General features: G+C 48.3%; 1 protein-coding gene across 1 annotated transcript in view; it reads right to left on the bottom strand.

Annotated features, from left to right (window-relative positions):
• The window catches only part of Ehbp1 (Eps15 homology domain containing protein-binding protein 1), a 380163-nt gene that overhangs the window by 312175 nt on the left and 50492 nt on the right, over positions 1-17496 (bottom strand). The window contains exon 2 of the mRNA XM_069334860.1: positions 5120-5236. Coding sequence (XP_069190961.1) covers positions 5120-5223 — 104 coding nt within the window. The 5' untranslated portion in view covers positions 5224-5236. The remainder of the gene's footprint in view (positions 1-5119; positions 5237-17496) is intronic.

Genomic DNA, 17496 nt, shown 5'->3' with positions numbered 1-17496 from the left:
CACCACATACTCCACAGGTATCCACATGCGCATTGGATACTCCACAGGTACACACTCCACATGACGGAACCTCAGAGTATAACAGGGCCATCAAGCCCCCTAAAAATAATTGGCACCTCAGTGCAGTTCAAGGACTGTATTATTTTCCCTCATCCTCTATTAGAGGCGTGTCCTGTGATCCTTAAAGATTAGTGTTCATCCCGTTGGGGGTCCATAGTGGAGGTTACTATTAGTGTTCCAGTTTCCTCAGGATCGGTGAGATTTTCTGCAGCGGGAGGTCGACCTTGCACTTACTGGGATTATGTTTAAGCCAAGACCCTCCAATGTAGAAACCCGTCACGGAACCTGGCACGCCAGCAACCACCACTACAGACCCCGAGAGGAATGCCACTGCTCTTCAAGCACCACAGGAGACACGTCTAATAGTGGGAATAACCCGCCAAACACACCACGAAAGCTACAACGTTCAAACAAGTTGTAACAACCAATATAACGAGTTGTAACGACGTTCTAATACGTCATAAAATCGTTATACCAAGATGAAACAACTTTATTACAAGTTGTAACAGGAGGAGAATAGAGACAGTTTCTTTTTTTGTTTGCCAGGGGGGGGGGGAGGAGGAAAATGAGAGTCCATGAACTGAAGTGAGCGTCAGTGGTAATCCCACCCCCACTGTCAGCCGCACACACTCAACACACAAGATGCCTCAAACACAATTGTGTGGCCAAACAACTCGGAAGCTCCACTGAACATGAACCCACTAAACATCTGACTACAGCACAAAGCACGCACGCACATAGCCGGTGGCCGAGCGAAAGCACGTTGTACATGTGATCCTGTGGTCCCGGGTTCGATCCCAGGCGCCGGCGAGAAACAATGGGCAGAATTTCTTTCATCCTATGCCCCTGTTACCTAGCAGTAAATAGGTACTTGGGAGTTAGTCAGCTGTCACGGGCTGCTTCCTGGGGTGTGTATGTGGTGTGGAAAAAAATAGTAGTAGTAGAAACAGTTGATTGACAGTTGAGAGGCGGGCCGAAAGACCAGAGCTCAACCCCCGCAAGCACAACAAGGTGAATACAACTAGGTGAACACACACACACACACACACACACACACACACACACACACACACACACACACACACACACGCACATATAGGTGAGTACATATAGGTGAGTACACACACACACACACACGCACACACACACACACACACACACACTGGATGGACTATGTCACCCAGAAGTGCCAGGAAGCTGCAGACAGGTTTATCCCGGTCCAAAAGGAGAAAAACGAAAATCAACAAAAGAATCCATGGTTCAACCAGGAATGTAAGGTAGTGAAGCAACTGAATAAAAGGACATGGAGAAGCTACAGGAACAACAGAACACCAGAGAGCAGGGAGAGATACCAGAGTAAGGAATGAGTACCTCAGAGTGAGGAGGGAAGCAGAGAGACAGTATGAAAATGACATAGCGAGTAAAGCCAAGACCCAACCAAAACTGCTCCACAGCCACATCAGGAGGAAAACAGCAGTGAAGGAATAAGTGATGAAACTGAGAAAAGGGGATAACAGATACACAGAGACTGACAAGGAGGTGTGTGAAGAACTCAACAAGAGATTCCAGGAGGTCTTCACAATAGAACAAGGGTTGGGAACCCTTGGGAACAAGGGAATAAGGCACTAAATGAGGAGGAGGCAAAAAAAGCAACCTTGGTGGAATTTAACCTCACCAGTGATGAGGTTAAAAGGAATCTGTTGGAGCTGAATGTGACAAAGGCTGTAAGGCCTAACAATCTCACCATGGATACTAAAGGAAGGTGCAGAAGCACTAATTGTGCCACTCTCTATGGTTTATAACAGGTCACTGGAAACAGACCTACCGGAAAGTTGGAAGACAGCTAACGTAGTCCCAATATATAAGAAGGGTGACAGGCAGAAGGTACTGAACTACAGGCCAGTTTCCCTAGCAAGGTTCCCAGTTTACCATGCAAGGTGATGGAGAAGATCGTGAGGAAAAGGCTCGTAGAGCATCTGGAGGGAAACAGCTTTGTAACACACCACCAACATGGGTTCAAAGATGGTAAATCGTGCCTCACAGGTTTAATAGAATTTTATGACCAGGCAACAAAAAATCGGCAAGAAAGAGAAGGGTGGGCAGACTGCATTTTCTTGGACTGCCAGAAAGCCTTTGACCCAGTACCCCATAAAAGGCTGTTAACAAAAGTTGGAGCAACAGGCAGGAGTAAAAGGGAAGGTGCTCCAGTGGATAAGGGAGTATTTAAGTTACAGGAAACAGTGAGTAACTGTGAGGGGGGAGAAGACATCAGAGTGGCGAGATGTCACCAGTGGAGTCCCACAGGGATCAGTAATTAGACCCATCCTGTTTCTAATATATGTAAACGATCTTCCGGAGGGTATAGACTCATTCCTCTCGATGTTTGCCGATGATGCAAAAATTATGAGAAGAATCAAGACAGGTGAAGATAGACAGAGACTACAGGATGACCTGGACAAACTGGAGGAATGGTCTAGAAAATGGCTGCTAAAGTTCAAATCAGGAAAGTGTAAAGTAATGAAATTAGGCAAAGGGAGCAGAAGGCTGAACACAAGGTACCATCTGGGAGGTGAAATCCTGCAAGAGTCAAATAGAGAGAAAGATCTGAGGGTTGATATCACACCGAACCTGTCTCCAGAGGCCCACATCAAAAGAATATCATCAGCGGCATATGCTAGGTTGGCCAACATAAGAACTGCCTATAGAAACTTGTGTAAGGCATTGTTCAGGACCCTGTATACCACTTATGTCAGACCAATCCTGGAATATGCAGCTCCAGCCTGGAGTCCATATTTAGTTAAACACAAGACAAAGTTAGAGAAAATTCAGCGGTATGCCACCAGGCTCGTCCCGAAACTGAGAGGAATGAGCTACGAGGAAAGGCTAAAGGAGCTGAACCTCACGTCCATGGAAAACAGAAGAGTAAGGGGAGACATGATAACCACCTACAAAATTCTCAGGGGAATTGACAGGGTGGACAAAGACAAACTCTTCAGCACGGGTGGAACACAAACAAGGGGACACAGGTGGAAACTTAGTACCCAGATGAGCCACAGAGACGTTAAAAAAATTTTTTTCAGTGTCAGAGTAGTTAATAAATGGAACGCACTAGGAAGTGATGTGGTGGAAGCTGACTCCATACACAGTTTCAAATATAGGTATGATCCCAGTAGGTCAAATATCATTCCCAGTAGGTCATTCCCAGTAGAATCATATAGGTATGATTCCTGAGCCCAGTAGACTCAGGAATCTGTACACCAGTTGATTGACGGTTGAGAGGCGGGACCAAAGAGACAAAGCTCAACACCCGCAAGCACAACTAGGTGAGTACACACACACACACACACACACACACACACACACACACACACACACACACACACACACTTATCGTGCGCGCGCGCGACGCACCTGTGGCCCCTTCGTGGCACACCCCGTGTAAAACCCTGCAACAGAGTATAACGCATTAGGGGTATAACGCTCAACAAGGCAATATACTTTGTGGATGATATAAAAGTCTATTGGAAGCTAGTTGGGCCGGGTGGCCTATCTTTTGTTTTATATTCTTGATTACATCCAGGTCAGTTTCAGACGTGTTCACATCACGGCCGGGTCATATTTAGATACCTCCAGATCGGGAAGGTTCACGTCCCGATTTTGTCTAGGACACGTCCACAACGTGTCCAGGACACGTTGTGGAGCGCCGGTGGCAGTGTGGACAGCACGCTGGACACGTAATCCTATGGCCCGGGTTCGATTCCTGGCGCCGGCGAGAAACAAAATGGGCAGAGTTTCTTTCACCATAATGCCCCTGTTACCTAGCAGTAAATAGGGACCTGAGAGTCAGACAGCTGTTACGGGCTGCTTCCTGTGTGGGTGGGTGGGTGGGTGGGTAGGTGTACGTGTAGGTAGGTAGGTAGGTAGGTAGGTAGGTGTGTGTGTGTGTGTGTGTGTGTGTGTGTGTGTGTGTGTGTGTGTGTGTGTGTGTGTGTGTGTGTGTGTGTGTGTGTGTGTGTGTATGTGTGTGTGTGTGTGTGTGTGTGTGTGTGTGTGTGTGTGTGTGTATGTATGTGTGTGTGTATGTATGTGTGTGTGTGTGTGTGTGTGTGTGTGTGTGTGTGTGTGGGCGCGCGCGCGTGCGTGGTGGAAAAAATAAAATAAAAAAATAAATAAATTAGTAACAGTTGATTGACAGTTGAGAGACGGGGCCGAAAGAGCAGAGCTCAACCCCCGCAAGCACAACTAGGTGAATACACTTCCAGACCACAACCCATTTGTTTCCAGTTACTTGAACTCCAGTTGACATGAAGGTCACGTGAGTGACTCCACTAAAGACAGGTTCGAACTGGTGGGAATTTCGACTATTGTGGAGGGTAAAGCACAATAACTGGCACCCCTGGCTGTGAGAGCCAGTTGTGGCACCAAGGTGTAACTTACGACCTTGAACACACACACAGATCTTATCTTGAGGTTATCTTGAGATGATTTCGGGGTTTTTTAGTGTCCCCGCGGCCCGGTCCTCGACCAGGCCTCCACCCCCAGGAAGCAGCCCGTGACAGCTGGCTAACACCCAGGTACCTATTTTACTGCTAGGTAACAGGGGCATAGGGTGAAAGAAACTCTGCCCAATGTTTCTCGCCGGCGCCTGGGATCGAACCCAGGACCACAGGATCACAAGTCCAGCGTGCTGTCCGCTCGGCCGACCGGATCACACTAACGTGATGCATCAAATGAACAAATCCACAAGGGCCGTGACGAGGATTCGAACCTGCGTCCGGGAGCATCCCAGACACTGCCTTAATCGACTGAGCTACGACAGGGTAAAAGGGTTGAAACCGAGAGGCTACGGGATCCAGTAAGTTCAGTAGAACTTCGGTTTCAACCCTTTTACCCTGTCGTAGCTCAGTCGATTAAGGCAGTGCCTGGGATGCTCCCGGACGCAGGTTCGAATCCTCGTCACGGCCTTTGTGGATTTGTTCATTTACGACCTTGAACCTGTACCTGTAATGTGTTGGTGAGTGCCAACTGCGATAATGAGGCCAAGCACACACTGACTCACCATTTTGCTGTTGCAGTGAGAGCTAATTCATGATACGAGGCTGTGAACTGAAATTTGGCCGCTTTTTTGTTGATACGCTGGAACCTCTTCCAGACGGACCCCATCCCGGCGTCGGACCTGCAACACAAGACAGTCACTGTTAGACGTCGCACCTCAAACACTGTATACAAGAACACTGTAGCGTTCCCTCACAGTCGGTCCAGGACGCTCATCTACAAACATCCTGACATTAATTAAAAAAAAAAATACAATCTTTCGGATGGTAATGGTTGTGTGGTAGGGTGCAGGAGGTGGGTGGGGGGGGGGCGAGGAAGGGTGCAGGTGGTAGGTAGGTAGGTGGGTGGCAAGGAAGGGTGCAGGTGGTAGGTGGAGGGCGAGGAAGGGTGCAGGTGGTAGGTGGAGGGCGAGGAAGGGTGCAGGTGGTAGGTAGGTAGGTGGGTGGCAAGGAAGGGTGCAGGTGGTAGGTGGAGGGCGAGGAAGGGTGCAGGTGGTAGGTGGAGGGCGAGGAAGGGTGCAGGTGGTAGGTGGAGGGCGAGGAAGGCTGCAGGTGGGTGACGTTTATGTTCGTATTAAACAACTTACACAAACTAGTTAAATATAACAAAGTTACACATCCAGTGTTGTATGGAGAACTGGTCAGCGAGGTGGTCTAAGCCATGGGGCACAATTCCAACCTGTCCTCAGGCTAGACTCGTTCAGGCGGCGGCTGAGCCCGAAGACCCACTCCTCATTTTCACCCTAATGCATATTCAAAATTTGGATTTTATCAAATATAAAGTAATATTATTTTATACTCCGGTGTGGTGAATACGTAGGGCTAACTTACGTCTCTGTTGGTCATTACTGATATTTGAAGAATGTTGTTGTTTCAGATTAAGCTACTCAGAACGAAATGTTCATGTAGCACGGGCTATGGTGAGCCCGTAAATTTGAAGAACGTGCACGAAGCTTTTATAGAGGTGCGGTTCGAGCAGAGGACGTGAACGAAGTATTGTTCGAGAGAAATACGTCATTAGTTGTGAGTCGTTTGTAAAGTGTTTTTCATTCATAAACACGTTGGATTAATGAGTATTTGGCCTTTATTGATGAGGACAGACTGCTCAATTCTATGTAGAGCTAAGAAAGGTATTATCCAGAGTGTTACACTCGCCTCAATATCAACCTCAATTGTGATTACTCCTAAGTTATCTTGAGATGATTCTTGAGATGATTTCGGGGCTTTAGTGTCCCCGCGGCCCGGTCCTCGACCAGGCCTCCACCCCCAGGAAGCAGCCCGTGACAGCTAACACCCAGGTACCTATTTTACTGCTAGGTAACAGGGGCATAGGGTGAAAGAAACTCTACTCATTGTTTCTTGCCGGCGCCTGGGATCGAACCCGAAACCACAGGATCACAAGTACAGCGTGATGTCCGCTCGGCCGACCGGCTCCCTTAAGTGTTAAGAGGTAAGAAATAAACATGAAGCACTCGTCACCACCACCACCTCCAGGCACTCTCAACTAATTGGCCAGCTTGTTCTACACGTAATTAAACAGGGAACACTTTGATCCAAACCGGATCATCCTGCACCAATTGGGAGCGAGAGTAAACAAACTCAAGAGCAACTCCAAAGACGGCACCTGTCGGCATCCGGCACATGCAGCCGGCCCTTGCTGTGTGCTCGTGTGGTGGGGGTCTTCCATCTATCTATGTATCTATTTATCTATCTCACACACACAAAAAGGAACCTGTACACCTGCTGATTGACTGTTGAGAGGCGGGACCACAGAGCCAGAGCTCAACCCCCGCAAAGACAATTAGGTGAGTACACACACGGCGGTGGAGGCCAAGACCGTCAGTAGTTTCAAAGCCTCATATGACAAAGAGTACTGGGAAAACGGGACACCACGAGCGTAGCTCTCATCCTGTAACTACACTTAGGTAATTACACTCCCCTCTTCACCGTTGGCGCCAAACCCTGAAGATATTGAAGAAGTCTGCCAAACAAAATAGTTACTTGAAGTGCAGGTTGACTTAGGAAGGAAAAATGAACTATATCAAACTTCAAGGAAGTAGATGCAAGGCGAACGCAGTTGGCTGGCATCCGACTGTGTCCTAGTGTGATTCCCAGGCAGGGAGAGATGTTTGGGCATACTTCCTTACGTCTTATGCCTCTGTTGTTGTTGTTGTTGTTATAGATCCAGCTACTCGAAACAAGTTCCAAGTAGCACGGGCTATGGTGAGCCCGTAGCTTACCTGGCACAGGAGCGAGGCAAGTAGCACGGGCCATGGTGAGCCCGTAGTGGTTTTACCTGGCACAAGAGCGGTGCTGTGAGTGCAGTGAACAGCTTATGCCTCTCTTCACCCAGCAATAGACAGGTACCTGGAAATTAGGCGATTGTTTGGGGGGAATTACATCCTAATGAATTCTCAAAATACTGGTACTTTGTGATTTGTGTACAATCTACAGAAGGCATTCCGACCGTATTTATGCATGTTAAACCCATCAAGAGATATCCCAGGAGGAAGAAGGTTGAGAACCACTGGTTCAGAGGATGACCTCGTAGAACCTAACAGGTTTTGTGTCCATGTCACTGGGAAACCAAATACTGCATTAAACAACCTGCCGGTAGTCCAAGCCCCAGAGATACACAAGCGCTGGAATAGCAACAAAGCAATCCGACCTCATCAACAAAGGTCAAATGTTCGTTAATTCAGCAGCCAAACTTGTCTTTTTTACACAGGTGGGTACAGGAGCAGACGGCTGTTGACTCCTGTTAGCAGACTGAGAGCTTTCCCTTTCCATAACTAATGGTAAGCCTTACCCACTAGTTTCCCTGTAACACTACCCACCAATCGTTTAACAACCAGGTGCCCAATCATTGCTGGGTGAACAGACGCGTACAGTTTAAGATTGGCCTAGTCAATCGTCCCCGGCAAGGATACGAACCAAGGGCCAAATCGCTTGTGATGCGCGAGAGGTGTTTTACCACTGCGCCACTATGGTAACCCGTCCTCCTAATAGAGCATCGCATTTTGACGTATACTTTACCCAAGATCAAGACTTTATCAAGACTAAAAATCGTCGTGGTAGAAAATGGTAGCGGCTCGCGAAATTGACATTGTCCCGTTTTCTGTTTTGGGTCCTATGTTAGGTTAGGGAACTTTAATATGACAGTTTTTGACATTGGGAAACCTTAGGAGGACGGGCTGACCAGGAACCCTTGTTTATGAATGAAAATCACGTTTGAACAGTGTTTCGTCGACGACCTCTGTTCGAATAGCATCTCTAACTGTTTCAACTACATGCTACAAGTACTGTACAAATAATTGTCAACAGAACCTAAACACCTAACCTAACCTACGCCAACATATGCACAATACACTAATACATAATAGTATTCATTAATATTTGAGAAAATTCCTGTTTTGAATGAACAGCAAGTTCAAATTTATGAAGCGTCTTTGGGGTGGGCTGGTGAAGGTCTGGTGGTGATGGTCTGAGGACGGGTCGTCTGGTCGTGTTTACCTAGTTGGGTAAACGACGCTCCCACGCGCTTTGTTCTTCCTGTTCTCATCAAAGGGTCATCTTATCTTGAGGTTGTCTTGAAATGATTTCCTGATAGTTCCCTTCCCTTGAGATGGTTTCGGGGCTTAGCGTCCCCACGGCCCGGACCTCGACCAGGCCTCCTTTTTCTTACACACCCCCAGGAAGCAGCTCGTAGCAGCTGTCTAACTCCCAGGTACCTATTTACTGCTAGGTAATAGGAGCATCAGGGGTGAAAAAACTCTGCCCATTTGTTTCCGCCTCCAACGGGGATCGAACCCGGAACCTCAGGACTACGAATCCCGAGCGCTGTCCACTCAGCTGTCAGGTACTGATTACCTGGATAATACCTGGTTGATGGGGTTCTGGGAGTTCTTCTACTCCCCAAGTCCGGCCCGAGGCCAGACTTGACTTGTGAGAGTTTGGTCCACCAGGCTGTTGCTTGGAGCGGCCCGCAGACCCACCACAGCCCGGTTGGTCCGGCACTCCTTGGATTGCCATGCTTCGGGTAAGTTATCATCAAAATATGAGTTGGGTATGGCCCAATGGCCATAGTTGCAGACTAAGAGAGACGCAACTTACGCCGGAGAGGAAGTCACAGTGTCAGTGTTATGACCCAGCTGGAAGATCTGGCTGTTCACTGAGGACCCAGCTGGAAGATCTGGCTGTTCACTGAGGACCCAGCTGGAAGATCTGGCTGTTCACTGAGGACCCAGCTGGAAGATCTGGCTGTTCACTGAGGACCCAGCTGGAAGATCTGGCTGTTCACTGAGGACCCAGCTGGAAGATCTGGCTGGTCACAGAGGACCCAGCTGGAAGATCTGGCTGGTCACAGAGGACCCAGCTGGAAGATCTGGCTGTTCACAGAGGACCCAGCTGGAAGATCTGGCTGTTCACTGAGGACCCAGCTGGAAGATCTGGCTGGTCACAGAGGACCCAGCTGGAAGATCTGGCTGTCCACAGAGGAGCCAGTTGGAAAGATCTGGCTGTCCACAGAGGACCCAGCTGGAAAGATCCCGCTGGTCACAGAGGACCCAGCTGGAAAGATCCCGCTGGTCACAGAGGACCCAGCTGGAAGATCTGGCTGTTCACTGAGGACCCAGCTGGAAGATCTGGCTGGTCACAGAGGACCCAGCTGGAAGATCTGGCTGGTCACAGAGGACCCAGCTGGTAGATCTGGCTGTCCACAGAGGAGCCAGTTGGAAAGATCTGGCTGTCCACAGAGGACCCAGCTGGAAAGATCCCGCTGGTCACAGAGGACCCAGCTGGAAAGATCCCGCTGGTCACAGAGGACCCAGCTGGAAGATCTGGCTGTTCACAGAGGACCCAGCTGGAAGATCTGGCTGTTCACTGAGGACCCAGCTGGAAGATCTGGCTGTTCACTGAGGACCCAGCTGGAAGATCTGGCTGTTCACTGAGGACCCAGCTGGAAGATCCGACTGTTCACAGAGGACCCAGCTGGAAAGATCCGACTGTTCACAGAGGACCCAGCTGGAAAGATCCGACTGTTCACAGAGAACCCAGCTGGAAGATCTGGCTGGTCACCGAGGACCCAGCTGGAAGATCTGGCTGGTCACAGAGGACCCAGCTGGTAGATCTGGCTGTCCACAGAGGACCCAGCTGGAAAGATCTGGCTGGTCACAGAGGACCCAGCTGGAAAGATCCCGCTGGTCACAGAGGAGCCAGCTGGAAGATCTGACTGTCCACAGAGGAACCACCGGTCGTGGGACTATGACTGGTGAGAGACGCGGTGTTTCACCACTCAGATTACTGCTAACTTCCACGGTAAGTACTGTAAAGTTTGGCTGTGACGCTGCTTTAAGGATTCTACACCCATCGCCTCTAGTAACACATTAGTATCTTTTTCCAGGGCTTGGGTATACGTCTCAACAACTGTGGTTGGTGTGGTGCCATACCTGCTTGATGGGGTTCTGAGAGTTCTCCTACTCCCCAAGCCCGGCTCGAGGCCAGGCTTGACTTGAGAGAGTTTGGTCCACCAGGCTGTTGCTTGGAGCGGCCCGCAGGCCCAGCACATCCCGGTTGGTTCCAGAGGACCAGAGTACCATGTCAGCCGCTCTACTTATTTACTTTGCCGTTAGTACCTTCGGGTGCAAGTAATATATATTCTTATATAATAAAGTTACCATTTGCTGTGTGTTTAAAAATGTACTCCTGTTGTTGGCTGCGTCTGGACGTTGTCATGTGAAGGTTGTTGTTGTTATAGATTCAGCCACTCGGAACAAGTTCCAAGTAGCACGGGCTATGGTGAGCCCGTAGTGGACTTACCTGGCACAGGAGCGCTGCTGTGATAAAGGGGCTGCCGGAATTTGGCGGTTTGGCTCGTAACAATGGTGGTCTTGAGGAAATCATTTAGAACAATGCGGGAATTTGACCCAGCGTTCTAGTGAATACCAGATGCTTACTTTCTAGTTGTGTGACGGTGGTATTTGTAATGGTACAATTAGCACTAGTAAAACCACGACGACCGAAACGTCGTCGTCCCTTCACCTTCTAGTGTGTGTGGTCTGGTCAACAGCACTAGTAAAAGTCCTTGTCCTATTAGAAGACTACTGTCAAGAAATGGAAGTTTTCCTAACCAATTTAATCTTTCATCTTTCACTACATTCTGGTGGGAAATATGGCAGCAGCAGTCACCAGCTGGTGACCTCCGTACAGGCTGTGAGGCAGTGTCTTAGTACATGGTATGACAATATGCTGAGTCTGTTTGTCCTCTTCCCTGCCTTCCTTACCTCTCTCTTTCTTACCTGCTTTTCCCTCTCTTTCTTACCTGCTTTTCCCTCTCTTTCTTACCTCCTTTTCCCCTCTCTTTCTTACCTCCTTTTCCCCTCTTTTTCTTACCAGCTTTTCCCTCTCTTTCTTACCTGCTTTTCCCTCTATTTCTTCCCTCCTTTTCCCCTCTCTTTCTTACCAGCTTTTCCTTCTCTTTCTTACCTGCTTTTCCCTCTATTTCTTCCCTCCTTTTCCCCTCTCTTTCTTACCAGCTTTTCCCTCTCTTTCTTACCTCCTTTTCCCTCTCTTTCTTACCAGCTTTTCCCTCTTTCTGACCAGCCCACGCCTCGCTGCCTTCCCCCCATCCCTGTGACGAGTGTGGTGGTGTGGGTGTTGCGAGGAGGATTGAGTGGGTGGCGAGGAAGTGGAACACTTGAGAGCGGTGAGCAGCGCCCGCCCTCACCTCACATCCCCCCTCCCTCCCCCACTCACCCTCCACCTTACTTACTTGTTTACCTCATGTTTATAAGACATCCCCGGCCCGTCTTGCGTTGCCACAGCCCCGCTCCTGTGCCAGGTAAGTTACGGGCTCACCATAGCCCGTGCCAGGTAAGTTACGGGCTCACCATAGCCCGTGCCAGGTAAGTTACGGGCTCACCATAGCCCGTGCCAGGTAAGTTACGGGCTCACCATAGCCCGTGCCAGGTAAGTTACGGGCTCACCATAGCCCGTGCCAGGTAAGTTACGGGCTCACCATAGCCCGTGCCAGGTAAGTTACGGGCTCACCATAGCCCGTGCCAGGTAAGTTACGGGCTCACCATAGCCCGTGCCAGGTAAGTTACGGGCTCACCATAGCCCGTGCCAGGTAAGTTACGGGCTCACCATAGCCCGTGCCAGGTAAGTTACGGGCTCACCATAGCCCGTGCCAGGTAAGTTACGGGCTCACCATAGCCCGTGCCAGGTAAGTTACGGGCTCACCATAGCCCGTGCCAGGTAAGTTACGGGCTCACCATAGCCCGTGCCAGGTAAGTTACGGGCTCACCATAGCCCGTGCCAGGTAAGTTACGGGCTCACCATAGCCCGTGCCAGGTAAGTTACGGGCTCACCATAGCCCGTGCCAGGTAAGTTACGGGCTCACCATAGCCCGTGCCAGGTAAGTTACGGGCTCACCATAGCCCGTGCCAGGTAAGTTACGGGCTCACCATAGCCCGTGCCAGGTAAGTTACGGGCTCACCATAGCCCGTGCCAGGTAAGTTACGGGCTCACCATAGCCCGTGCCAGGTAAGTTACGGGCTCACCATAGCCCGTGCCAGGTAAGTTACGGGCTCACCATAGCCCGTGCCAGGTAAGTTACGGGCTCACCATAGCCCGTGCTACTTGGAACTTGTTCCGAGTAGCTGAATCTATAACAACAACCACCGTCTTGCGGCCGTAACACATGTGGTGCAGGCAGTGTTGCAAGATGTGTCCATGTTCTGGCACTCACAGCCTCCAAAAATGATAGTACTTATAGGTACTATGCAGGCGATGAGTCACAATAACGTAGCTGAAGTATGCTGACCAAACCACACACTAGAAAATGAAGGGACGACGACGTTTCGGTCCATCCTGGACCATTCACAATTGACTTGAGAATGGTCCAGGACGGACCGAAACATCGTCGTCCCTTCATTTTCTAGTGTGTGGTCTGGTCAACACTTATAGGTACCACAGACATTATAAATATATTTTTCAGTGTCATAGTAACTAACAAATGGAATGCATTAGGTAGTGATGTGGTGGAGGCGGACTCCATATACAGTTTCAAGTGTAGATATGATAAGAGCCCAACAAGCTTAGAAACCTGAACACCAGTTGATTGACAATCGAGAGGCGGGACAAAGAATTCAAAACTACTCAATCCCCGCTTTTGCGGGATGCACCCCTGTATGTATGTGAGGAGGAGGGGAGGGGGGGGGGGAAGAGACAGAAATATGTCGTAGATATAACAGAAAATCAACGATCAGTGCATTAGGCAACTGACGATTAGACAGGCGGGGACCAAGAGCTAAGAACGAGCCGGCAGGCACAAATAGTAAAAATACCATTAGTATACACATACAGCTGGACAGTGAAGTGTGGTGCACGGTACAGAGATGAGGAACACCTCACCTCTGACATATGGCTGCTCAACATTAATCTTAGAGAGTGAACACTGGTGAGAGGAACAAAATGGCAGGACCACCACAGGGAAAACACGGGATGATAAGGCAGATGCTCCAGTGTCAAGGTTCATGGGAACAGGTGTGTGGAAGGTCCTCCTCCAGGTGTGTGGAAGGTCCTCCTCCAGGTGTGTGGAGGGTCCTCCTCCAGGTGTGTGGAGGGTCCTCCTCCAGGTGTGTGGAGGGTCCTCCTCCAGGTGTGTGGAGGGTCCTCCTCCAGGTGTGTGGAGGGTCCTCCTCCAGGTGTGTGGAGGGTCCTCCTCCAGGTGTGTGGAGGGTCCTCCTCCAGGTGTGTGGAGGGTCCTCCTCCAGGTGTGTGGAGGGTCCTCCTCCAGGTGTGTGGAGGGTCCTCCTCCAGGTGTGTGGAGGGTCCTCCTCCAGGTGAGGTGGAGGGTCCCCCCAGGTGAGGCGGAAGGTTGAGGGAGGAATTCTGTGTGGGTTAAGTGTTACTGCGCGAGGTGCCGTGTGTGTGTGTCGCCTGCAAATGGCTCCATTCAAGAGTTCAAAATTCTGTTTTTAAAAATACTTTTTTTTTAATAATTATATTTTTGGTGTTCTATATTTTTGAATATGGTGAGTTGGCAATATGAGTTTATGAAACCCGTGATGCTTGCCTTGTGCCTAACTCTCGAACACGACCCTTGTTACCCACAAGTACGAGTAAATTGTCCCGAGCCGTGGAAGTCCATTACCATGCACCCCTACGCGGGAGACAAAGCCTCACTTACTGCGCCACTCTGACATCAACACTGACATTACTAACACACACACACACAGTCTGCTCCTATTGCAGAGCAGAGCCGCGACGGGATGACAATAGGAACCAGTTGGCTGCCTCAGGGGCTCCATTATCTCCCTCTATTAGCATTATAAATACCCAAGAAGCAGGAATAGTTTCAGAAATGATAATAATTGGATGAGCAACAAGGATGGGAAAGACTGTAACATAGGGAACTGTACTGTATCTCGTGTACTGTATCTCTCAGGGCATATAGGCGCACTTAATATATATATATATTTTTTTTTTACACATGTTTATATCTATAGGAGAGATTGTTTCTTAATTTACAAGCATATTTTGTGGGGAAAAAAAGTGTTTTTGTTACACAATTATTTAAATTGATTTTCAATAAGTTTTGTAGGGCATAGACATAATGTTATTCATGTACCAGACCCATGCGTTATATCCCTCGGGAAATACGGCAAGTTTATGTCCGTCTGTCAAGTTTTCGGTCTGTCATCCGCCTCTCAACTGTCAATCAACTGGTGTACAAGTTCCTGAGCCTACTGGGCTCTATCATATCTACAAATTTAAACTGTGTATGGAGTCAGCCTCCACCACATCACTTCCTAATGCATTCCATTTACTAACAAATCTGACGCTGAAAAACGTTCTTTCTAATGTATCTGTGGCTCATCTGGATACTCAGTTTACCCCTGTGTCCCTTTGTTCGTGTTCCACATTGTTGATTGTTGCCGCCGGAGGCGGCTAGTTTACTGAGCACCCCATACTCATCCTGTGAGCGGTAGCGCAAAAAAGCATTACAGAGGGCACAAAAGGTCTTTATCAGACCTCAACGAAGATTATTACATTAACAATATCATCTATGAATACCACACATGTTAAATAACCCGTCTTTGTCTACCCTGTCTATTCCCAGGAGAATTTTGTATGTGGTGACCCTGCCTCCCCGAACTCTTCTGTCCTCCAGCGACGTGAGGGGCAATTAACGCAGCCTTTCCTCATAACTCATACATCTTAGTTCTGGGACTGGTCTAGCTGCAAACCTTTGAACCTAATATCAACTCTGATTAGCCAGCTTCGTATACGCCGCTGATGATATTCTTTTGATGTGGGCTTGTGGAGACAGGTTCTGTGTGGTATCAACTCCTAGATCTCTCCCTCTGTCCGTTTTACAGAGGGCTTCGTTTCTCATTCGGTATCCTGTGTCTGGCCTCCTGTTCCCTCCACCGAGCTTCATTACTTTACATTTACTTAGGTTGAACTTTAGTAACCATTATTTGGACCAATCCTTCAGTTTGTCTAGATCATCTCGTAACTTCTTGCTATCATCCTGTCTTAATCCTTCTCATAATGTTTGCATCATCAGCAAACACTGAAAGGAACGATTCTATTCCCTGTGGAAGATCATTTACATACTGTATATCAGAATCAGGATAGGTCTGAGGACTGAACCCTGTGGGAGTCCACAAGTAACATCTCGCCACTCTAAGACCTCATCCCTCACAGTGACTCGCTATCTTCTGTTGATCAGGTACTCCCCTATTCACTGACCTTCCCTTTTATTCCTGCCTGTATCTCCAACTTATGCATGCGGTACTGTATTAAAGTCCATCATTAAAGTTGTAGTCCATCAGGCTTTCTGGTAATCCAGAAATATGTGGTCCGCCCACCCTTCTCGTTCTTATCTATTTTTTGTTGCCTGGTCATAGAATTTTGTTAATCCTTTGAGGCAAGATTTGTCATCCCTGAAACCATTCTAATGATTTGTTCAAAGTTCTTTCTCTCCAAATGTTCTACTAGCTTTTTTTCGCACAATCTTCTCCAACACCTTGCATGATATGCAAGTTAGGGACACTGTCCTGCAGTTCAGTGTCTCCTGTGTCCTTTTTTGTATATCGGGACCACATTAGCCATCTTCCAAATTTTTGGAACTTCTACTATTACTAACGACTTTATTGTTATGCACCACTGAGAGTGGTAGGCACAGTGCTTCACTCCTTCATTTAGTATCCATGGTGAGAGTCCATCTGGGCCTACAGCTTTTGTCACATCCAATTCAAGCAAATGCTTCCTTACCTCCCCATTTATAATCTCAAATTCCTCCAGTGGTGCCTGGTTAGGTATTCGCTCTCGTAACTGAGGAACTTCTCTTTGCTCTTTTGTGAAGACCTCCTGGAATTTCTTATAGAGTTCCTCACACCACACCTCGTCATTTGTTGTGAAGCTGTCTACCACTATGCTCAGTTTCATTACCTGTTCCTTCACTGTTGTCGTCTTTCTGATGTGGCTGTGCAACAGTTTGGGCCTGTACTTCTTGAGTAATTTTCGTACTGTCTTTCTGTCTGTCTTCTCATCCTAAGGTACTCATTCCTCGCTCTTTAGTATCGTCCTCTGCTCTCTGGTGTCCTGTTATCTTTGTAGTTTTCCACGCCCATGTACTTGGTTACTTTGTCAACTTACATCCATTAAACCACGCATTTCATTAAACATACGCATTTCGTTGTTGTTTTCCCTTTGGACTGCGATAAACTTGTCTGCTGCCTCCAAATACTTCTGTGAAATGTAGTCCATCATGCAGCTTTCCCTCTGAGCTGTTACTCATGGTATATCTATTAGAAATTGTCTTATCTTTTCGTAGTTTCTCTTTCCGAATGGCAGCCTCTAAGTTTTCTGGTCCCTTCCTTGAGTAAGTTATCCCTACTTCCACCAGATACTCAAACATCAATACACTGTGATCACTCATTGTAACGACAAATACACGGGCTCACCATAGCCCGAGCTTTTTGGAACTTTTTGTTCCAGGTAGCGAATCTTTAACATCATCATTGTAACGGGAGCTTCAAGGCTGATTTCTCTAATGTGTGAATCGTTCAAAGTGAATACGAGGAGGTCAAGTGTGGCTGGTTGGTGGTTGCCTCCATTGTTGTGGGTCCCCAGACATGCTGGCTTAAACACCTTCTGCTTGACATATATAGTAGTAGTTTAGCTCTCCAGGTTTCTGCACTCCCAGGTAGTTCTTTGTCCTCTCAGTCTATCTTTCCATGGTGTGTGTGTGTGTGTGTGTGTGTGTGTGTGTGTGTGTGTAAAGGCATACAAATTCTGCATACAATTATGCAAATTTTGGCACGCGTCTGCAGCATGTTTTGAGAGTACGTGGCTGTAATATCAAAAACAA

The sequence above is a fragment of the Procambarus clarkii genome, chromosome 32, assembly GCF_040958095.1.
Source record: "Procambarus clarkii isolate CNS0578487 chromosome 32, FALCON_Pclarkii_2.0, whole genome shotgun sequence".
Taxonomy (NCBI): Eukaryota; Metazoa; Arthropoda; class Malacostraca; order Decapoda; family Cambaridae; genus Procambarus; species Procambarus clarkii.
This window is presented reverse-complemented; position numbering and strand designations above follow the sequence as displayed.